We start from the raw sequence: 24,168 nt of genomic DNA on the forward strand, positions 1-24,168 counted from the left end.
TGATAGGACCCGAATCTAATCGAATCTGATCAAACTCCATTGCAAACAACTCCAAATTGATCCCTGGACCTCTCCCATTGACGGCTATTCGCAAGGTTTTAGGTGGCAACTAGTCACATAAAGGGCTAAATAGTTCTTAAAGGGTCAAAGTATGATAAATGTAAAAAAAAAAAAACTAATTTGATTTAACTCCCTAGTCGAATTTGACAGTTTTGACCATAAAAAAAAATGTGAACATTAGAATTTTCAATTCAACCCTTGATAAATCTGCCCCGAAGTTGCACAACAGAAATGCCTTATATCTGGAGCACTCTGTATCCCTTTATATCCTCTTGCCCATTTACTTCTCCTTCAGCAGAGACTTTTATTTCCCGCGGTAGTGATGTAGTTGCACTGAAACCCACAGGTTAGGCCTTTTGGCCCAAGCAAATCTGTTATTGTGCCTAAATAGACAATTTATTCTACCATTTTCTTTTTATGTGCAGACTTTATGCTGGCCCAGAGGTGGACATATGGAGCTGCGGGGTTATCCTATACGCTTTACTCTGCGGAACTCTTCCGTTTGATGATGATCACGTGCCAACACTTTTTAAGAAGATATGTGACGGCATCTTCTACACACCCCAGTACCTGAATCCTCCCGTCATTAGCCTTCTAAAGCACATGCTATTGGTCGATCCCATGAAGAGAGCAACGATTAAAGATATTCGGTAAGTTATTGATCTGCAAAAATGACTGCAGACCCCATTGTTTGTAAAAACGACCCCAAATGACTGACATGAATACCCAAGACTCTGCCGCACTCCATGGGGGTTATTTACTGAACCCGAAAAATTTGTTTTGTTTTTTTTTAGTATAAAAGTATAGTATATTTTTATAGAATTTAACTCTTTTTAACACAATTCGATAATGGGGCTATTTCTTAAAAAAAATTTGAATATCTAAAACTCGGACGAATTTTACCAACCCGAAAGCTCAAATCGAATTCGACCAAACTCTATTCGAGTTTTTCTCCGAGAAAAAAAAAACCTCAGATGTCAGGAAGGCTACAAAAAAACATCTCCAAATTTGTCATTGGACCTCTTCCATTGACTTGTACATGCATTTGGCAGGTTTTAGGTGAATAGTCGTATTCGAATTCTTAAAGGGCCAGAGTATGATAAATCTCGAAAATCTAATTTGAATTTAAAAAAAAAAAAAAAAAAAAAAAACTCGAATGGAGTTTGGATAATTTCCTAGTCAAATTTTCGGGAAAGCGTATTGATAAATACAGAGAAAAAACTCGTACGGATTAGGTCAGAGTTGTTTTCTGAAAATATTAAGAAAAATTCGAACTTTGATAAATGGGCCTCCCCGTGTACAACATTGTGCTGAGTTGCTGTGTCTCCTAAAACTGCCTATTCACCTAGACCGCCTAACAGTGCTCTTCCTGCTTACAAATCTGATTCCAGACAAAATGTACTAATTACTTCCAGGGGGTTTCCACTATTGTGGGTGGAGGGCTACGGTGAAAACCAACAGGGCAAGTGACGTGACTCAGAATGCCATTGGGGGGGGAAGGGTTCATGTTGGACCCAGCTTTTCTCTCTAACTCCATCCAGGGAAGCCACATCAGTTTTTGGTTGTGGCTTTTCCCCTGTAATTTGCGCTCTGATGGCCTCCATTGATCTAATCCACTTCACCTTAGAATGTGTCTGCGCTTAGAGGAAGATTTATCAAGGTTCGAATTTTGAATTCATGTGAGTTTTCTTTAACTCTATTAAATTAGATATTAGAAAAATCTAATATCTAAATCTCGGACGAATTTTACCGACTTCGACCAAACTAGAATGTCAGGAAGGCTACCAACCTCTGCAAATTGGTCACTGGACCTCTCCCATTGACTTATACATGAATTCGGCAGGTTTTAGGTGGCAAATAGTCTCGTCTGAATTTTTTTTTTTTTTTGCTAAATGCATCAGTTAATGATGCAGTTCCAGCAGAATTCTGCATTGAAATCTGTTTCTCAAAAGAGCAAAAAGATTTGTTCATGTTTCATTTTGAAATCTGACATGAGGCTAGACATATTGTCAGTTTCCCAGCTGCCCCCAGTCATGTGACTTGCGCTCTGATAAACTTCAGTCACTCTTTACTGCTTTACTTCAAGTTGGAGTGATATCACCCTCCTCCCTTCCCCCCCAGCAGCCTAACAACAGAACAATGGGAAGGTAACAGCTCCTAATACAAGATAACAGCTGCCTGGTAGATATAAGAACACCACTCAATGGTAAAATCCAGGTCCCACTGAGACACATTCAGTTACATTGAGTAGGAGAAACCACAACCTGCCAGAAAGCAGTTCCATCCTAAAGTGCTGGCTCTTTCTGAAATCACATGACCAGGCAAAATGACCTGAGATGCACCTACACACCAATTTATGTGTGTATATATAATTTTTTTTTTTTTTTGCAAAAATCTAATATTGTATTCGTAAACATTGCCATGTTGTACTGCCACTTAGGGAACACGAATGGTTCAAGCAAGATCTTCCCAAATATCTGTTTCCCGAGGACCCATCGTACAGTACAAATATGATCGATGACGAAGCCTTAAAGGAAGTGTGTGATAAGTGTGAGTGTACGGAGGAGGAAGTGCTGAGCTGCTTGTACAGTCGCAACCACCAGGATCCATTAGCCGTCGCCTACCATCTGATCATAGATAATCGCAGGATAATGAACGAGGCCAAAGACTTCTATTTGGCAACTAGTCCTCCGGATTCCTTCATGGAAGAGCCTCCTATATCCCGACCTCACCCAGAGAGAGTGCCCTTTTTAATAGCGGAGTCGCCTCGGCAACGGCACACACTCGATGAGTTGAACCCGCAAAAGACCAAACACCAAGTTGGTGTAAGAAGAGCCAAATGGCATCTTGGCATTCGAAGTCAGAGCCGACCAAATGATATTATGGCCGAGGTTTGCCGAGCAATGAAACAACTGGGCTATGAATGGAAGGTAATTCCCCTTTGCTTTCAATCTGTAATCGGTTTGTTTTCCTTTCAGTATGATGTAGAGAACGATATTCTGCAATTGTTTTTTATTATTTGTGGTTATTTAGATCTTTATTCAGCAGCTCTCCAGTTACAGCAATCTGGTTGCTAGGGTCCAGATTTCCCTAGCAACCACACACTGATTTGAATTAGAGAACATGAATAGCAGAGGCCCGAGCAGAAAGATGAGTAATACAAAGTAGCAATAACAATACATTTGTAGCCTTACAGAGCTTTTTTTTTTAGATGGGGTCAGTGGCCCCCCCCATTTGAAAGCTGGAAAGAATCAGAAGAAGAAGTAATTTAAACACTATAAAAAATACATAAAGAAGACCAATTGAAATGATGCTTAGAATTGGCCATTCTATAACATACTAAAAGGTAACTGAAAGGTGAGCCACCCCTTTAACATTGGGAAGAACAACAAGGGAAGAGATTACACGACAGAGTAGTCCATTTAAGGGCTGAGGGTCTATAGTTTTATGTATATGCAAAATATTAAAGGGATGATTCACCTCTGTTAACTTTTAGTATGTTATGGAATTTTTATTCTTCCTAGTAACTTCGCAATGATTTTTGTTATTTAAATTTACAGTTTTTAATTATTTGCCTTCCTCTTCTGTCTCTTTCCAGCTTTGAAATAGGGGTCACTGACCCCTTGCAGTAAAAAACGACTGCTCTGTGAGATTTAGTGGCGTAACTATAGAGGAAGCAGACCCCGTAGTCCCAGGGGGGCCCGGATTGTGGGGTCGGCTTCCTCTATAGCTAATAAAACCCCCCTCCTCCCCAGCCGTTCTTTTACCTGTTGCGAGGAAGGGGGGGATGCAAGTCCAGTGGGAGTGGGTGTAGTCAGCGTGGGCTGGAGGTGGGACTGGGTGGGGTAGAGGTGGGACGGGAAGTGGGCGGGAGGATGGGGGATCGGGTTGGCCCGGGCCCCTCTAAAGATATTTTTGCTGGGGAGCGGTCGGCCCACTCTAGTTACGCCACTGGTAGAGTCCTGCAACAGGTCGGGTACCCGCGGTTTACCCACAAAGATTCGCGGTATCCTGTGGGTTGCAGGTAGAAGTTCCGGTGCGGGTATAGACGCGGTTCTGGCCGCTGGTCTTCTCAATAGTGATTTTTACTCCTTTTTTCTGATCACACCTACTTCTGATGGTGTCACTTCCGGTTTACAATGACAGCGATGTGGGTTGCGGGTCTGGGTTGCGGGTATGGGTCGGGTATGGGTTACAAAAAATGGACCTGCGCTGTACTCTAGCCATTGGTTTTATTGTTACTTCCTATTACTTGCCGGTAGGCTTGGGCGAATTTGGCCCGTTTCGTTTTGCCAAAAATTGCCCATTAAAGTCTATAGGTGTTTACGCGTTTTTTTTATTAATTTTTTTTAATTATTATTATTATTTTGATCATACAAGTCTATGGGCGACTTTTCCATGGCAAAACAAGGTGGAAAAAAATGCGCCCATCCCTACTTGTCGGTCTATGCAGGCCCTATTCTGTTTTCCATTTCTTGTTCAAAACGCTGCCTGGTTGCTAGGATCATTTTGATCCTAGCAACGAGATAGCTGCTGAAATAACAAACTGGAGAGCTGCTAAACAAAAAGCTGGGGGGGGGGGACACAAAAAAATGACGACCAATTGCACATTGTCTACATAATACTATATGTTAATTTAAAGGTGAACTAAATGGAAACCATTTTCAAGTAAGAAGAATTTCCTTCTTTGTTTTTCCCTGTATTAAGCTTGTGAATCCTTACTACCTGCGTGTGAGAAGGAAGAACCCAGTGACTAGCATGTGCACTAAGATGAGCCTCCAGCTGTACCAAGTGGATAGCAGAACTTACCTGCTGGATTTCCGCAGCATTGACGGTATGTGGCATTTCTGCGCTACTTTTTGGATAGTCGAATTCACATGTTGTGCCTTTTTATTACCTTGTACTAGGGATTAGGGATGCAACAAACCCACTATTTTGGATTCTGCCGAACCCCCGAATCCTTTGCGAAAGATTTGACCGAATACCGAACCAAATCCTAATTTGCATATGCACATTAGGGGTGGGGAAGGGGAAAACTGTTTTACTTCCTTGTTCATCAGTTTTGAGAAGCTAAGCTTAGGGGTCGTCACTAATTATCCAGCAGAAAATGAGGTTCCCCTGTAATAAAAGCTGATGCTACAGGGCTGATTATTAAATTCTGATGCTAATTTCACTGGTTTCTGTGCTGCCATGTAGTAATTATCTGTATTAATTACTAATCAGCCTTATATTGTGACATTTCTATTCTATGTGTACTGTATATTGTGAGTGGGTCCCTAAGCTCAGTAAGTGACAGCAGCACAGAGCATGTGAAGTGAATCAGCAGAAAAGAAGATGGGGAGCTACTGGGGCATCTTTGGAGACACAGATCTTCACTGCTAAAGGGCTGTGGTTGCCTTGGGCTGGTACAGAAGCACAAAACATCATGTATAGCATTTCTAGCTACTTCTTTAGTTAGGGTTTAGTTCTCCTTTAAAAATGCCATTAAATCAGAGCAGCAGAGAGATCCTCTCTACTCCGTGTCCGGCTGAAACAAGACCTGGGCATTATGAGAATGAAAAGAACATCAACAACTTCATTTATCCTTACATTGAACAAATTGCAGTGTAAGTACAATTGTAACTAGGGGGCAATCGGAGGAACACCTTCTCTTTATCCAATAGCACATATTTATTGTTAGTTCCAGGCTGGAGTCAGCAGGTCGCCAGGGTTTAGTGGAGCAGGTTTGCAAGTGGCGGCTCTTGCATTGGGCACCTGTACTTTTAGGCCTAGCTCTGATAATGCTCTTCAGATGGAAAAGAAATCGGGAAGAACTACATAATTGGTTTTAGGACACTGTTCAGTGAGTTTGATTCCAACTTAGGCACTATCTGCAAGGTGCTTGTATATTCTTCCTCTGTCTGCATGGGTTTCCTCCCATACTCTCCAAAATATACTGGCAGGTTAAAGGAGAAGGAAAGGCTACATTTAAGTAAGCATTATCAGAAAGGTCTATATAAATACACCAGTAAAACCCTCAAAGTAATGCTGCTCTGAGTCCTCGGTCAAAAGAAACACCACATTTCTTTCCTTCTATTGTGTACACATGGGCTTCTGTATCAGACTTCCTGTTTTCAGCTTAAATGAATGTTCAGTGTAAAAATAAAAACTGGGTAAAAAGATAGGCTGTGCAAAATAAAAAATGTATCTAATATAGTTAGTTAGCCAAAAATGTAATGTATAAAGGCTGGAGTGACTGGATGTGTAACATAATAGCCAGAACACTACTTCCTGCTTTGCAGCTCTCTTGCTTTCCACTGATTGGCTACCAGGCAATAACCAATCGGTTACTTGAGGGAGGGCAACATGGGTCATAACTGTTGCTTTTGAATCTGAGCTGAATGCTGAGGATCAATTGCAAACTCACTGAACAATTATGTCCCATGTGCCCCCTTCAAGTCATGACTAACTAACAAGTCACTCCAGCCTTTATACATTACATTTTTGGCTAACTAACTATATTAGATGTTTTATTTTATTTTGCACAGCCTATTTATTTACCCAGTTTTTATTTTCAGACTGAACTGTCCCTTTAAACCTCCAGGGCTAGGGCTTGAGCATGCTCAGCTTGCTCCTCCTCCCCCGACTGAAATCTGAGCCCAGAGCTATGAGTGAGGAGGGAGAGACTCAGCAGGACGCCATGTCATAGTAAGCTAAAATGGCAGCTGCTATCCTAAACAAACAGAGAGCTTCTAGAGCAGGTATGGTAAAGTATTCTACAGAATAAATACAGACACAATAGTACAAGCTATTACACTAATCTATTGGCAATAATCTGCCTCCGTAGCTTTCCTTCCCCTTTAATTGCCGCTGTTAAATTACTTCTATATTACAGATTATTGTACATTTTAAACAACGAAATCAAGGAATATTCTTGGAAAGAATTAAACATATTGCTCTTTTCAGATGAAGTTACTGAATCCAAGTCGGAAAGCGCCACCCCTAGGAGATCAGGCTCCATTAGCAATTACCGACCTCCAAGAAACGACTCGGATCCTGAAATTCAAGCAAAGTCTTCAGACGGCTCAGGGCCGTCCTCCTTAACCTCATCAGTGGACTCTTCCAACGCCGACTTACTCCCCAGGCCTGGAAGCCATACCATCGAATTTTTTGAAATGTGCGCAAATCTAATAAAAATCCTCGCACGATAGGCCTCCAGCAACATGAGCGAATCCATATCCAGCAATAAGCATGCAGTGATCTGTAGCCAAATGCTTCCACTTTCAGTCCAGTTACGACCAACAGCTGAGAGCTCCGTCACAATGCAGTTTGCACAGAAGATTCTAAGACCTAAATCCGTAGCGATTATGATTTTTAACAGTTCCTTGTCGACGCATATAAATTGTATATATTTTTCAGGTTGACAAAAGTTTTAATTGCACATTTTATCGAGCACTGGGCTACTTCGCATATCCCCGAGATAAACCTCAACATCTTGTCTTCGTTTTTTTGTTTTTTTTCTCGTCTTGTGAAATACATAGAAAGTGATTTTCATGATAATTTAGTGGATTAAGCATGCCGGCCATAATTCTGCATCTTAATCTCCACTCGGATAGATCAGTCTGATGAATAAGGGCAGTAAATGTGGATACAAAAAGGCAGTTTGTACAAATATATAATAAAAAAAGGATTTTTTTTTAAACAAAACATGACTGGTGTATGTTCTTCAAGGCTAGCTATTGTTTATGTTGGAGGGGTGGGGTGTTGGAATAATCCATTGGCCCTTTAGGGTAGAACTACACGGTGCGACGAAATGCATGAGACGTGTTGGATGTCCTGAAGATACAGGAAGTGAAGGAGAAATAGCAGGTAAGAACTACACAGCGTGCATCGTTTTCATCCGACAGTCGGATAAATGTAGAAACAATAGAATTCTACCTGTATCTGACAATTAAGCACTAACAATGGCCTATGTACAGGTTCCTTCAAAGGCGCCCGATCAAAATTTTCCGTCCAGCCCGATCGATGATCTGACCGATATCCAAGTCTTCTGCCAATATCAGACGACTTTTCCCACCATACACGCACCGAATATCGTACGAAAATTTGTTTCGTAGATATTATCTGTGTGTCTATGGCCACCTTAACACAAGATAACAGCTGCCTGGTAGATCTGAGAACAACACTCAATAGTAAAATCCAGGTCCCACTGAGAGACATTCAGTGACATTGAGTAGGAGAAACAGCCTGTCAGAAAGCGGTAGATTAGTCGCCCAGCAACAAATTGCCTCTACTCCGGGAAACTAATCTCCCCTAAATGCCTTCCCCCCGGCTAGAATGTAAATTGATGGCGGGATGGCACTCGGAGCAATTCGTTTTCCAAAGTCGTTTCCTCATGAGGCAACTTCGGGCGATTTCGGAAAACAAATCGTTCCAAGTGCCATCCCGCCATCAATTTACATTCTAGCCGGTGGGAAGGCATTTAGGGGAGATTAGTCGCCCGAAGTAGAGGTGATTTTTTGCTGGGCGACTAATCAGATATACATCATAATATTGTGAATAATCAACATGACATGATCTTGGGGAAAAAAAAGAAACACGGGGGGGACCAATAGGGTTGCCTCCTTTAATACTGGCCACATACCGCCTTCATACTGGTCTTTCTCATGAATAGGGGAATTCATAGAAAGTGCACAGAATAAATCTGCACATTTTTATTTGTTATTGTTATAACGTGTTTATTGATACGTATATGCTTTTGTTGTATTATTTTTTTTCAAATTTACTTTATTAGCATGACATATGACAATTGGATAGTGTGTAAAAGGAAATGCCTTTATAAATTCCATGGCCGGTTCTTTTTAATGGCCAGTGGGGGTCCAACCACATGTAAGAAATACTCCGCTTTATGAATATGATGTTAATTCCAAGTGGCTTTTTACACAGCTTGATAAATAGGCTTGACATTTTATAGTTAAGTTATAGTTGCAAATTTATGTAAGACTATAAGAAGTAACTGGAATCTGAGCATGGTCACTTTCAAACACAGAACACACACAAAACACAGCATGCCTGGGTGCAGGTAAAATGTGTACAAAATAACCAAAAAAGTTCTTCACTCAACAGGCTCAGAGTTACTGATTTTAATAAACAAGCAAAAAAAAACGGGGCCCGGAGGGTGGTCGCTAACAACTGGTCTGGGCTGGGGGTTTTTTCCTGGTGCCCAGCCGGGCCCAGTCCGACCATGTGAGTGCGGTACTTTTTTGTTATTATATATATATATATATATATATATATATATATATATATATATATATATATATATATATATATATATATATATAATTTTCCAACTTTTGTGTTGCACAATCCATCCGTTAATTGGTTAGTTAATCTTATATCACTTTCTTCGATGGTGCCCAGACCCAAACTGCGGAAGAGTCACTCCGCCAAACAGCCTGTTGGACTGAATATATATATATATATATATATATATATATATATATATATATATATATATATATATATATATATATATATATATATATATATATATATATATATATATATATATATATATATAAAATACACAAAAGCCATGAATATCCTGTAAATTATATCCTTATAAACGGTGAGAAGTGATGTCATCAGTTATAAACGGTGAGTTCTGATGTCATTTCTGTCACATGACTCACTGAAACTTGTGTATTATAATAAATAAAGTACCCCAGTTGTAAAATATGAGGATATTAGAAGTCACCTCGGAGTTCCATGACCTGTGTAAAAGCACTCGGCCTTCGGCCACGTGTTTTTATATGGTCATGAAACTCCTCGGTAACTTATAATATCCTTATATTTTACAAGAGGGGGGTACTTTATTCACTATATAATCTACAGTCTGGTCATTTCCCTATAGGACCAGACTGTAAATTATATAGTGAATAAAGTACCCCCTCTTGTAAAATATAAGGATATTATTAGTTACCGAGGAGTTTCATGACCATATAAAAACACGAGGCCGAAGGCCGAGTGCTTTTACACAGGTCATGGAACTCCGAGGTAACTTCTAATATCCTCATATTTTACAACTGGGGGTACTTTATTTATTATAATACACAAATTTTAGTAAGTCATGTGACAGAAATGACATCAGAACTCACCGTTTATAACTGATGACATCACTACTCACCGTTTATAAGGATATAATTTACAGGATATTCATGGCTTTTGTGTATTATATCCTTATAAACCGCGTGTTTCTTACGTCAGAACGCACCGTTTATAACAGGGGTCCCCGGCCGCCGAATTTGATGCAGAGTGTCCGAATTTGACTTCGCCACGTTCAAATTGAACGCCGACAAGCCCGAATTGGACGCCGGCGCACCCGATTGGGACACCAGCAACCAGAATTGGACGCCGACCCCCCCTCCCAATATTTCACACAAAATGTAGATCATAATGCATAATGTACCCCCTACTGAAATTTATAAAGATATTAGAAGTCACTTCGGAGTTATGTGACCTGTATAAAAGCACTCGGCCTTCGGCCTCGTAATTATATATGGTCACAGAATGACACTGCCCAGAATTAGACAACTTGTTATCTACAAAGACCCCTAGATCCTTCTCATTTAAGGAAACTCCCAACACACTGCCATTTAGTGTATAACTTGCATTTATATTATTTTTGGCATTGTTCAGCTTGCAGCTGGCAAGGAAAGGCTAATCACTGATTGGTTGCTATGGGTTACTGCCCAGGTGCAGATTTGCTCACTGTTTATAAATGAGCCCCCTGGTGTTTTTAACGATGGGGCACCTAACTATTATTTGAGTGCAACTATAGTTAGGAATTCATTTTTACATGTAAATTATATTGGATGATACATTTTTAGTGCTATCACATGTTGATTAAGGCCATGATATAACTGTCAGTAACGTAATTGGACAGGAGATTTCCAGGCCCTTTGCTGCCCTAAGGTGACCTTATAAATTGCACTCTTTGCACTGGCAGAGCCAAGTTACCAGTAGCTGCTCTTTGTCGGCCTTGGTAACTTAGGGCTGCTACTGCCTGAGGCCAGTTTCTCTCCTCATGGGACCGCAGTGCACAATCAGTTGTGTTGTATGATATACCCTTATATATATATATACAGTCATATGAAAAAGTTTGGAAACCCCTTTTAATTCTTTGGAGTTTTGTCTATCATTGGCTGAGCTTTCAAAGTAGCAACTTCCTTTTAATATATAAAATGCCTTATGGAAACAGTTGTATTTCAGCAGTGACATAAAGTTTTTTGGATTAACAGAAAATATGCATCATAACAAAATTAGACAGGTGCATAAATTTGGGCACCCCAACGGAGATATTACATCAATACTTAGTTGAACCTCCTTTTACAAATCTCTCCAGTTCAGTTAAATTTGATGGCTGCCGAGCATGGACAGTCTACTTCAATTCATCCCATAGATTTTTGATGATATTTAAGTCGGGGGGCTGTGACGGCCATTCCAGAATATTGTTCTTCTCCCTCTGCATAAATGTCTTTGTAGATTTCCAAGTGGGTTTAGGGCCATTGTCTTGTTGGAATATCCAACCCCTGCAGCGTAACTTCTACTTTGTGACTGATGCTTGAACATTATCCTGAAGAATTTGTTGACATTGGGTTGAATTCATCCGACCCTCGACTTTTACAAGGGCCCCGGTCCCTGAACTAGCCACACAGCCCCACAGCATGATGGGACCTCCACCAAATTTGACAGTAGGTAGCAGGTGTTTTTGTTGGAATGCGGTGTTCTTCTTCCGCCATGTAAAGCACTTTTTGTTATGACCAAATAACTCTTTGTCTCATCAATCCAAAGCACTTTGTTGACTGTGGCCTGTCTAAATGAGCTTTTTCATACAACAGGCGACTCTGTTTGTGGTGTGAGTGCAGAAAGGGCTTCTTTCTCATCCCCCTGCCATACAGATGTTCTTTGTGCAAATTGCGCTGAATTATAGAACGATGTACAGATACAACATCTGCAGCAAGATGTTCTTGCAGGTCTTTGGAGGTGACCTTTGGGTTGTCTGTAACCATTCTCACAATCCTCCACATATGCCGCTCCTGTATTTTTCATGGCCTGCCAGACCTGGGTTTTACAGCAACTGTGCCTGTGGCCTTCCATTTCCTGATTACATTCCTTACAGTTGAAACTGACAGTTTAAACCTCTGAGATAGCTTTTTGTAGCCTTCCCCTAAACCATGATACTGAACAATCTTTGTTTTCAGATCTTTTGAGAGTTGCTTTGAGGATCCCATGCTGCCACTCTTCAGAGGAGAGTCAAACAGAAGCAAATGGCCACTTTAAATACCTTTTCTCATGATTGGACACACCTGCCTATGAAGTTCAAGGCTTAACGAGCTAATCCAACCAATTTGGTGTTGCCAGTAATCAGTATTGAGCAGTTACATGCATTCAAATTAGCAAAATTACAAGGGTACCCCAAATTTTTGCAGAGCCAGTTTTTCCCATTTGATTTAATTTCATACAACTGAATACTTCACTAAAAATCTTTGTTCCGAAAACACCCCAGTACTCAGATGAGGAAATGAAAGACATACCACTGTTATCTTTATTGTTGAAAGTGGAGTAAATTATTATGTAGGCTGAGAGGGCTTCCTAAACTGTTTCCTATGACCAGGGCCGGAACTAGGGGTAGGCAAAAGAGGCACGTGCCTTGGGCGCAAAGCTTGGGGGCGCCAGGTACTTACCTTATATGCAGCTTACCCCTAGTCCGGCATTGAAAAGTGGGTGCACTCTGTAAAATCGAAGTGCTTTGGGCACAACAACGCACGCACACGCCCTCGGCTGCGCCGTTGCACACGTGCGTCCTCTGTTACGCATGTGCGTCCTTGGTTGCGCGCAGCTGCGGTGGGGACCGAAGTTATCAACGGCAAGCTGGGTTGCCTGGGGCAACTGACAGACCTGGCCCGGTACTGCATATGACTGTAAATAAATCACATAATTTCAGCTTTGTTTGGAAAATAAGACCCTCTGCAGTAGCTACGCAGACCACTAGAGGGGGGTATTGTGTGCTGGTTTGAAATAAATATAGGGTTTTTGTTACTATCCTGTTGACAAAATTGTATCTCACAGGTCACACATTTGGGAGTTTCAAAAGACAAATATTCAACTATATACATTTACAACAGTGCGTTTTTTAGCAGCTCAAATGCAGTTGTGAAACGTAACACAGGTATATTGCTACAAGTGGGAAGTGTGCAGATAAATAATGCAGCATGTCAGGCTCAAAATAATCATTCTCAGTGATATTCAAAACAGACACTGACAATCATCACGTTTAATAACAGATACAGAAATAAATATATCTGCACTGTCTAGATTTCATGTTCAAAATATGAATAAAGCAATGCTAGTCTAGTATGGCTGAAGCATCAGATCAACATCAGTATAGGTATGGGAAACCCATTATCCAGAAAGCACAGAATTATGGAAAGGCCGTCTCACATAGACTCCATTTTTATCCAAATAATCCAGATTTTTAAAAGTGATTTTTCTCTGTAATAATTAAACACTTGGTCCAAATTTAGATATAATTAATCCTTATTAGAAGCAAACCCAGCCTATTGGGTTCATTTAGGGGCCGATTCACTAAGGGTCGAATATCGAGGGTTAATTAACCCTCGATATTCGACTAGGAATTAAAATCCTTCGACTTCGAATATCGAAGTCGAAGGATTTAGCGCAGATAGTTCGATCGAACGATCGAAGGATAATTCCTTCGATCGAACGATTAAATCCTTTCGAATCGAACGATTCGAAGGGTTTAAATCCAACGATCGAAGGAATTATCCTTCGATCAAAAAAAGTTAGCCAATCCTATGGGGACCTTCCCCATAGGCTAACATTGACTTCGGTAGCTTTTAGATGGCGAACTAGGGGTTCGAAGTTTTTTTAAAGAGACAGTACTTCGACTATCGAATGGTCGAATAGTCGAACGATTTTTACTTCGAATCCTTCGTTTCGAAGTCGTAGTCGAAGGTCGAAGTAGCCAATTCGATGGTCGAAGTAGCCCAAAAAAAACTTTGAAATTCAAAGTTTTTTACCTTCGAATCCTTCACTCGAAGTTAGTGAATCGGCTCCTCAATGTTTACATGACTTTCTAGTATATTTGAGGTATGAAGATGGATTATCTGGAAAGTACTATTTTAAGCAAACGATTTTAATTTTTAAAAACCATTTCCTTTTCCCCTGTAATAATAATGATAATAATAATAAAACAGTAACGTCTACTATTTTAAGCAAATGATTCTAATTTTTAAAAACGATTTCCTTTTTCCCTGCAATAATAATGATGATAATAATAAAACAGTAACGTCTACTATTTTAAGCAAATGATACTAATTTTTAAAAACAATTTCCTTTTTCCCTGCAATAATAATGATGATGATAATAATAAAACAGTAACGTCTACTATTTTAAGCAAATGATTCTAATTTTTAAAAACAATTTCCTTTTTCCCTGTAATTATAATGATGATAATAATAAAACAGTAACTTCTACTATTTTAAGCAAATAATTCTAATTTTAAAAAACAATTTCTTTTTCCCCTGTAATTATAATGATGATAATAATAAAAAAAGTAACGTATACTATTTTAAGCAAATGATTCTAATTTTTAAAAACGATTTACTTTTTCCCTGTAATAATAATGATAATAATAATAAAACAGTAACGTCTACTATTTTAAGCAAATAATTCTCATTTTAAAAAACAATTTCTTTTTTCCCTGTAATTGTAATGATGATAATAAAGCAGTAATGTATACTATTTTAAGCAAATAATTCTAATTTTAAAAACGATTTCCTTTTTCCCTGTAATTATAATGATAATAATAATAAAACAGTAACATATACTATTTTAAGCAAATGATTCTAATTTTTAAAAATTATTTCCTTTTTCCCTGTTATAATAAAACCCTAGCTTGTACGATTTTAAGCAAATAATTGACATTTGTAAAATTGATTTCCTTTTTCCCTGTAATAAAACAATACCTTGTACTTGATGGTAACTAAGCTGCTTGAATCCATATTAGTTGCAAAACAATCCTACTGGGTTATTTTAATGTTTAAAACCCAGGTCCGAACTATTCCGTAAAATAGACTCTATACATGTACCGTATGGGATCCGTTATCTGGAAACCCATTATCCCGAAAGCTCTGAATTATGTAAAGACTGTCTCCCATAGACTCAATTTATCCAAATTATCCCAATTTTTAAAAATGATTTCCTTTTTCTCTGTAGTAATAGAACAGTAGCTTGTACTTGATCCCAAACTAAGATATAATTAATCCTTATTGGAAGCAAAACCAGCCTGTTGGGTTTAACGTTTACATGATTTTCAAGTAGATTTAAGGTCTCCATTTTATCCAAATAATCCAAATTGATAAAAATGATTCCCTTTAATATCCCAAATATCCATTAATAACAAGGAATACCCTAAGACAATGGGATCAAATAGTAAAACAACACAACGAGATTATAATTCGCGCAGGCCACACTATGCCAATAACTGGAAACCTCCGGTTTTTACCGGGTATGACAATTGGAGGCTTCTTAAACGGCTCAGAAGGGAGAAGCATAAGAGCCTACGATGGGATAAATGAAGAAGGATTGTTACCATTCAATGAAATAATCACACCACCAGATCAGAAACCAAAACACAGTTTCCATTATATCCAACTATTACACCGGTACAAGGGAGCGTTAAAAAAGAAATTAAATCTAATAATACCACTCCCTTTGAGAAGCTGATACAATTAAATATACCACCAACCAACACACTGTATCACTAGGCGTCAAAATCATAAAAGAGCTGAAGTTTAAAAAGCGACCATTATATGCTACAAATTGGGAAAAATAAATTGGACGCGTTTTTACAGACAGCGACTGTCAGAAAGAATATGCTCTCACTCATAAGATGAGTATAGCAGCAAAAGAAACTAATTTCTAAATTCTCACAGGGTGGCATCTATATCCAACGAAATTAAAAAAAATGTACCCAGCAATTTCAGACCTATGCTGGAGATGCAATAAAGAAAAAGGCACGCTATTGCAAATCTGGTGGACATGCCCCAAAAATAAGATTATTCTGGGATCAGATTAATAAGCATTTGACACAAGCAGTAGGAATAAATTTACCGGATGTACCTGAGCTGTGGTTGTTGTCCATGATACCAGGATCTATGAAGAAGGTCAAAACAAGCTTTATAAGATTTGCACTACAAGCTGCAAGGGTAGGAAAACGTAGGAGATGGAAATCGATACAACCAAGAGTGTATACAGGAAATAGAATCTATGAGGAAAATGGAGGAATTGATTTCCAATGCCAATCGTACGCAGGATAAATATATTCCCATATGGTCAACATGGATAAAATATAAAGACACACCAGAATATAAAAACATATGGCAATAGAAGCAAATAGAAGCCACACAGAATAAGCCGAGATAAGGACATCCCAAGATATCATAGAAAGCAAGAATACCCAAAAAGGAGAAGGAAAGGGAGGAGGGGAGAGAAAAAGAAAGGAAAAAGTGGTGGGATGACTACGGGGCTGATTCAATAAGGGTCGAATATCGAGGGTTAATTAACCCTCGATATTCGACTAGGAATTAAAATCCTTCGACTTCGAATATCGAAGTCGAAGGATTTAGCGCAAATACTGCGATCGTACGATCGAAGGATTATTCCTTCGATCGAACGATTAAATCCTTCGAATCGAACGATTCGAAGGATTTTAATCCAACGATCGAAGGAATATCCTTCGATCAAAAAAGCTTAGGAAAGCCTATGGGGACCTTCCCCATAGGCTAACATTGACTTCGGTAGCTTTTAGCTGCCGAAGTAGGGGGTCGAAGTTTTTTTTAAAGAGACAGTACTTCAACTATCGAATGGTCGAATAGTCGAACGATTTTTAGTTGGAATCCTTCGATTCGAAGTCGTAGTCGTAGTCGAAGGTCGAAGTAGCCCATTCGATGGTCGAAGTAGCCCAAAAAATACTTCGAAATTCGAAGTTTTTTTACTTCGAATCCTTCACTCGAATTTAGTGAATCGGCCCCTACATGTCTCTGTTCTTCTTTTTTTTTTCTCTTTTTTTTTCTTCTCTTTTTTTTTCTATACTAATATATCGCAAAATATAAAAATGAGAAGGAAATTGTAATGTCATGGAATTGATAAACTGTGACTTTTTTTATTTTTATTTTCTTTTCCTCTTTATGCTGTAAATCTTTCTAAAAAATAAAGAATATATATATATATATATATATATATATATATATATATATAAAAATTATTCCCTTTTTCTCAGTAATAATAAAACAGTAGCTTGTACTTGATCCAAACTAAGATATAATTAATCCTAATTGGGAGCAAAACCAGCCTATTGGGTTTATTTCATTTTTACATGATTTTCTAGGAGACTTAAGGTATGAAAATCCAAATTACGCAAAGATCCCTCATCTGGAAAACTCCAGATCCCGAGCATTCTGGATAACAGGTCCCTTACCTATACTAATATTAAGCACGAAGTGCAATATTGCTGAAATGCAGTACAGTAGAAGGGGCCCCAGGCAGAATAAGAAATTCTTGGTTAGTTTGTTGTACAAATTATAGTGGATAGGGAAGATATTTACTGTGCAGTGCTAAACTGAGCTTATATTAATTTTGCTTCCGTGTATGAGACTGTGACGTTAAGCAACTCCTATAATTTTGCTTTATGCTTGGGATGGAGTTGAATTCAATGTAGTTTAGGGAAGCATTCAGCATTTGTTTAAATTCCTAGCAACAGGGGCTCTGCACCAATGAGGAGCGTTGAAAATCTCGCTTCAGGTGGCAAGTTACAAATTGATTATGCTTTTTAAGTCTACACATTAGTGATGTGCGGGTCGGGATTTCCCTGCCCTCCCTCCACTCTTGCCCGCCCGAGCCCAACTTCCGGGTTCCTTTTATAGACCTGCGCCGACCCGCTCCCGGCGATGACGTCGCAAAAGGGGTGGGGTGAGCAGGCACAGCATCTATAAAAGAAGAACCCGGAAGCCGGTATTTAAAGGTGGCAGGCGGAGAAACCAGGAAAAGAGCTCAACCCACCAGCCACAAGGAGCATGAAGTCAGATCGTGAATAGGATCGACCTGCATACTTGAATCGAATTTGATTCAAGTTTTTTTCCAGAAAAAAACTTGAATGTCAAGAAGTCTGCAAACAACTCCAAATTGATCCCAGGACGTCCTGCATAGGTTGAAACAGCAATTTGGCAAGTTTAAGGTGGCGAAGAGTCAAATTTGAGTTTTTAAAGAGCCAGTGTATGATGTTTTTCGAAAATCGAATCCGAATTTTAAAAAAAGCACAAATCGAATTTTAACAATTCCCTAGCCGAATTTGACAGTTTTGGCTCTAAAAAAAAGGAGAAAATTCAAATTCGAAATTCAAAAATTCTAATTATCACTTCGACCCTCGATAAATCTGCCCCTAAGTCTACTGGAAAATCATTTAAACATTAAATAAACCCAATAGGCTGGTTTTGCTTCCAATAAGGATTAATTATATCTTAGTTGGGATCAAGTACAAGCAACTGTAATTTTTACAGAGAAAAATATATTTTTTTCTACATATTTGGATAAAATGGAGTCTGTGGGAGATGGCCTTTCTGTAATTCAGAGCTTTCTGGATAATGGGTTTTCGGAAAACGGATCCTATACCTGTACTGTGCTTTAGTAGCAGTGAAGAGTGGTCAGTTTGTACATTGCCAAAGCCAATTATTTCAAATATCAGGATCACATCTAGGGGCAGATTTATCAAGGGTCTAATTTCAAAGTGATGGGAGTTTTTTTTTTAAACTCCCATCACCTCAAAATCAGAATAAAAAAGATCAACCGAAATTTATTTAAAAAAAAATTAATTAAGTTAATTTTTAACTTTGGGTTAACTTTGGGTGAATAGGCTGTATTCGATCATTCAATTCAAATTAGTAACGTATTTGATCGAATTTGAATCGAAGTATTTTCCAAAAAAAAACTTTGATTTTTCAAAGTCCACCAAATGACTCCAGATAGGTTCTAGGAGGTCCCCCATAGGCTAAAACAGCAATTCAGTAGGTTTTAGATGGTGAATAGTCCAAGTAAAATTTTTAAAGAGACAGTACATAATAAATTTCAATACTCAAATTTTTGAATTTTTTTTTAAATTTGATTTGAATAGTGCATTTCAATTAGAATTTGAAATTCGAATTTTTAATTCGACCCTTCATAAATCAGCCCCTGGGTCAGCTCACACGGGCAGATTCGGGCAGATTTGTCGCCCCAGTGACAAATCGTCTCTTCTTTGGGGCCACAAACCCCCCGAAATGCCTCCCCCCTGCCCTCTGCCGGCAATTCACATGCATCGCTTCAGTTTCTGAAGTTGCCTAAGTTTCCTCGTGAGGCAACTGTGGGCGACTTCGGAAAACGAAGCGCCGCGTGTGCATTGCCGCAGTCGATTTTCATTTTAGCCGGCGGAGGGCAGGGGGAAGGCAGTTCAGGGAGATTGTATCGGCCGTGTGCACCAGGTATCGTTCTACTAATTGGCAGAGGGTGTGCGGGAGCCAAAGTTGAATCACATCTATTTCCGCCACACAATTCAGTTTTATGGCTCCTATCACATTTAGCAATAGAACTGGACTATAAAGCGTCACTTTATTGTAATAATGTTTGTTATAATATTAATGTAAAGCACTGCGTCATTTCCTAGTGCTATATATATATATATATATATATATATATATATGCGAAAAAGTAGTAGCGCACTCCAAGGTCTTCTTTTAGTTAAAATTAATTTTTATTAAATTAGTGGCATAAAAATCAACGTTTCGGCTCCTATCTAGAGCCTTTCTTGAGAAAGGCTCTAGATAGGAGCCGAAACGTTGATTTTTATGCCACTAATTTAATAAAAATTAATTTTAACTAAAAGAAGACCTTGGAGTGCGCTACTACTTTTTCGCATGTTTTACTGAACCCCAGGAGCAGCACCCAGGCAAGGTTGGGAAAAGTTTGAAGAATTAGAGGAGTGCGGACTGTGGAGAGGTATATATATATATATATATATATATATATATATATATATATATATATATATATATATATATATATATATATACAGGGCAGCCATCAGGGGGGGACAGGGGGGAGAGTTGTAGGGGGCCCCAAGGGTAAGGGGGGCCTGGCCACGCCTCACTTACTTGATTCGTCGGGCCCCCCATGTTTCTGAGAGCTGCTGACTTCAGGAAGGCATGGACGTTTAAGGGGCCCTGGCCACCAATTTTCTCATAGTGTGTGGGGGGCTGGCCACCAATTTTTTTTCTCATGTGGGGTCCTAGCCACCAATATTTTTTAATAGGGGGGGGCCCTGGCCACAAATGTTTTTTATGGGGGGCCCTGACCAACAATATCTTTTTATTTTTTACTAACATGTGGGAACCCTAGCCACTAATATTTTTTTAGTTTTTAGTGTGGTGGGGGCGGACCTGTAGGTGGGGCTTGCGGTGGGTGCAGCCCAGGGGCCCAGGAAATGTTGTCGTACGGGGCCCTGCGATTTCTGATGGTGGTCCTGTATATATATATATATATATATATATGACAAATGGGTGAAGACATACAGATGCTGCAGTAAATGAGGCATAAGAGAGAGCTTATGAACTAAGCAGCTGACTTTATTTTACACTTTATTGTCTATTTAAGGGAACATGAATGAAAGTACAATTTTATTTAGAAGAAACCGTTTTCCTTCTGAAGGCCTGGATATATTTTTTCTACTGCAGATTCCAGTATAATTATATTTATAAGAAAGGAGGAAAAACACCAAGATAACATCTGAAAGGGCTTCATAACTCAGCACAGCAAACATATATGTCACAGCAACCTCATTGGATTTGACAGATGTAGCCTGTTACGGTTATAGGAACATTTTGGTCTCATTCTCTGACTTTCTTTGGCTGTCATGGGCTCCCACCAGAAGGATAAATATATAAAACCTTACCCTGGACAGCTTGGAGAGAATAGTGCCAGGCCAGAAGGGTACAATTTACAATGCATGGAGCAATTTGCTGCAGAGAGAATAAAGATAAAGATTAAACCTGAATAATATCTTGTTATTTTCTTGCCTAGCCTCCTTCTATTTATTAGCAGCATATACGAAAATCATACTTGGTGGTGAATGTAGCTGGTGGTTTAAGGTTGCACATGATATCACCTCAAAGGGGTAAGTGAAAACACTATAGTTACATACACACATATTATCAGACCTTGTAGTGAATGGAGTGGAGGTTTGTTCTGATCCAGTGACCTGTAGCATTTAATCAGCAGTTATTCCTTTGCTGGTTTTGTGTTGGTGCACGTTCATCTCAAAAATATTACCAATTAAGCCCCCTTGTTCATTTAAGATGCCAACAGAACTCTTAGGGGGTTATTTATTAAGGTCTGAATTTATCTCAATATGTTCTACTACAAACGCTGATCAAATCCACTCACGTATTTTACGCTTATTTATAATTAAATTTTCCTGAAAATTTGCTTTGAGGGAAAAAAATCAGATTTTCACGTTTTTTTCCGATTTTCCACCCGAAAACTCTAAAAACTTCGGTAATAGCACGAAACCCAGCGCACATCAAAAAATAATTGGAGCTTTTCCCATTGACTTATATGCAACCTCGACAGGTCTGAAATGCCTGGATTTTCTGATTCTGACTTTTCCATCCTCTGGGTTTAATAAATTCCGAAAATTTCGTGATTTTTTTAAAAAAAAATTCACATTTTTGATTATTTTTGCATTCGGAGTTTAGCAAATAACCCCCTTAAAGTGGTTGTTCACCTTTGGGTTAACATTAAGTATGAGGTAGAGAGTGATATTCTGAGACAATTTGCAGTTGGTTTTAATCTCTTATTATTTGTGGTTTTTGAGTAATTTGGCTTTTTATTCAGCAGCTCTCTGTCACGAATCCAGACCTAAATCCAGAACCCAAGCTAAGCTCCCTGGTCTCGGCTCTCAATTCCGCCTATAAACGCCGCCTTTCACCTCGGGAGGAGCCCTCGGCTAATTCGATGCCACCAGGTCTTAACAGAGAGAGGAGCAAAGCTAACGGTTCTGGACGAGCAAAGGGTTACGATCGTCTCACCAGGATACTGGAATGGAAGAACACCTCAGGAGAGCAGGCCAGACAACACAGCGTGGAATAGGTAGGCCGGTCCAGCACAAGCAGATTAGAATAGTCAGACAGGCCGGAATCAGGATTGGAGAGCGTAGAAGAGTCGGTGGACAGGCAAAGGTCAAATTGGAGAGTTCGGAGTTAAACAGGCAGGCAAGGGTCAAGATTGGAGAGATCAGAGAAATCAAGAAGGCAGGCAAGGTCAAACACAGAATATCAATCAGGACTCACAAAGAATATACACCCAGTAACTTTACTAATAGAACCTAACAACAGGCAATGAGCTATACACTGAATTCCCTTTTATACTTTTTGAATCTTGCACCATTGCACGATGATGGCATCACACCGGCGCATAAACCCAGAAGCGCTCCGGCACGCGCGTCATAGGAGAACCAGCACTGAAGGAGATAGGACTTCCACGCCGGAGCAACACCGTGCGTCCCCGATAGCCACTAGACCACCAGGGAAGGCCACTGGACCACCAAGGTAAGAGATATTCTTTACACTCTCCAGTTTGCAACTTTAGAAATCTGAGTGCTAGGGTACAAATAATAAGCAATAACACAAAGCTTTTTTTTTTTAATATGGGACCAGTGACCCCAATTTGAAAGCTGGTAAAGTGTCAGAAGAAAAAGGCAAATAATTAAAAAAAAACATAGCCATTCTATAACATATTAAAAGTTAACTTAAAGAACAACTAAACCCTAAAAATGAATATAGCAAAAATGCCATATTTTATATAATGACCTTATTGCACCAGCCTAAAGTTTCAGCTTGTCAATATCAGTAATGATCCAGGACTTCAAACTTGTCACAGGGGGTCACCATCTTGGAAAGTGTCTGTGACACTCACATGCTCAGTGGGCTCTGATTGGCTGTTGAGAAGCTAAGCTTAGGGCTCGTCACTAATTATCCAGCAGAAAATGAGCTTCCCCTGTAATATAAGCTGATGCTACAGGTTTGCTGATTATTAAATTCTGATGCTAATTGCACTGGTTTCTGTGCTGCCATGTAGTAATTATCTGTATTAATTACTAATCAGCCTTATATTGTGACATTTCTATTCTATGTGTACTGTATATTGTGAGTGGGTCCCTAAGCTCAGTAAGTGACAGCAGCACAGAACATGTGCAGTGAATCAGCAGAAAAGAAGATGGGGAGCTACTGGGGCATCTTTGGAGACACAGATCTTTACTGCTAAAGGGCTGTGGTTGCCTACTGCTGGTACAGAAGCCAAAAACACAATGTACAACATTTCTAGCTACTTCTTTAGTTAAGCTTTAGTTCTCCTTTAACACATGATTTTTGTTCAGAGACAATCTAGGGCAAACAATTGGATTATCTTAATTTCGCCCACTGTTTGGATGGCCAAATTGGTTAAAGATACGCTAATAACATGAATTAAGCATACCTCCCGATATAAGACCCATGACACACCTAGTTATGTTTAGACACATCCCAATCCACTTTCATGGTTTCATGGAACCTTCCCATACTTCCATTATTTGGCAAGGACCCACCTAAATCAGAACAGTTTTGGGGGGGGTGGGAGGGTATGCTTTTTTATATTTAATATACTTGCTGGTTCTTTGTCTTTTGGATGGTGTTGTTGCTGGAGTACTGGCTGTGCTTAGTTCTTTTTGCTCCGTGGCTGCTTTTGGAACGACATTGTACTGGGGAGATTGCTAGCAATTCTCAGTTGCTTATGCCTCGTGATTGCTGTCATTGGGACCCCTAATACAGTGATCCCCAACCAGTAGCTTGCGAGAAACATGTTGCTTACTAACCCATTGTATGTTGCTCCCGATGGCCTCAAAGCAGGAGCTTATTTTTGAATTCCAGGTTTAAAGACAAGCTTTATTTGCATAAAAACCATGTGTGTTGCCAAACAGAG

At 39.3% G+C, this 24,168-nt stretch overlaps 1 protein-coding gene across 1 annotated transcript in view; it reads left to right on the top strand.

The window, feature by feature from the left end:
• Window positions 1-7,741, top strand: part of prkaa2.S (protein kinase, AMP-activated, alpha 2 catalytic subunit S homeolog) — a 32,379-nt gene extending 24,638 nt beyond the window's left edge. Inside the window, 4 exon segments of the mRNA NM_001090413.1 lie at window positions 486-710; window positions 2,501-2,990; window positions 4,768-4,894; window positions 7,006-7,741. Of these exon segments, the coding sequence (NP_001083882.1) occupies window positions 486-710; window positions 2,501-2,990; window positions 4,768-4,894; window positions 7,006-7,250 (1,087 nt within the window). The 3' untranslated portion in view covers window positions 7,251-7,741.
• Window positions 7,742-24,168: the final 16,427 nt, after the last annotated feature.

Source organism: Xenopus laevis, chromosome 1S (genome assembly GCF_017654675.1).
Source record: "Xenopus laevis strain J_2021 chromosome 1S, Xenopus_laevis_v10.1, whole genome shotgun sequence".
NCBI classification, from domain to species: domain Eukaryota; kingdom Metazoa; phylum Chordata; class Amphibia; order Anura; family Pipidae; genus Xenopus; species Xenopus laevis.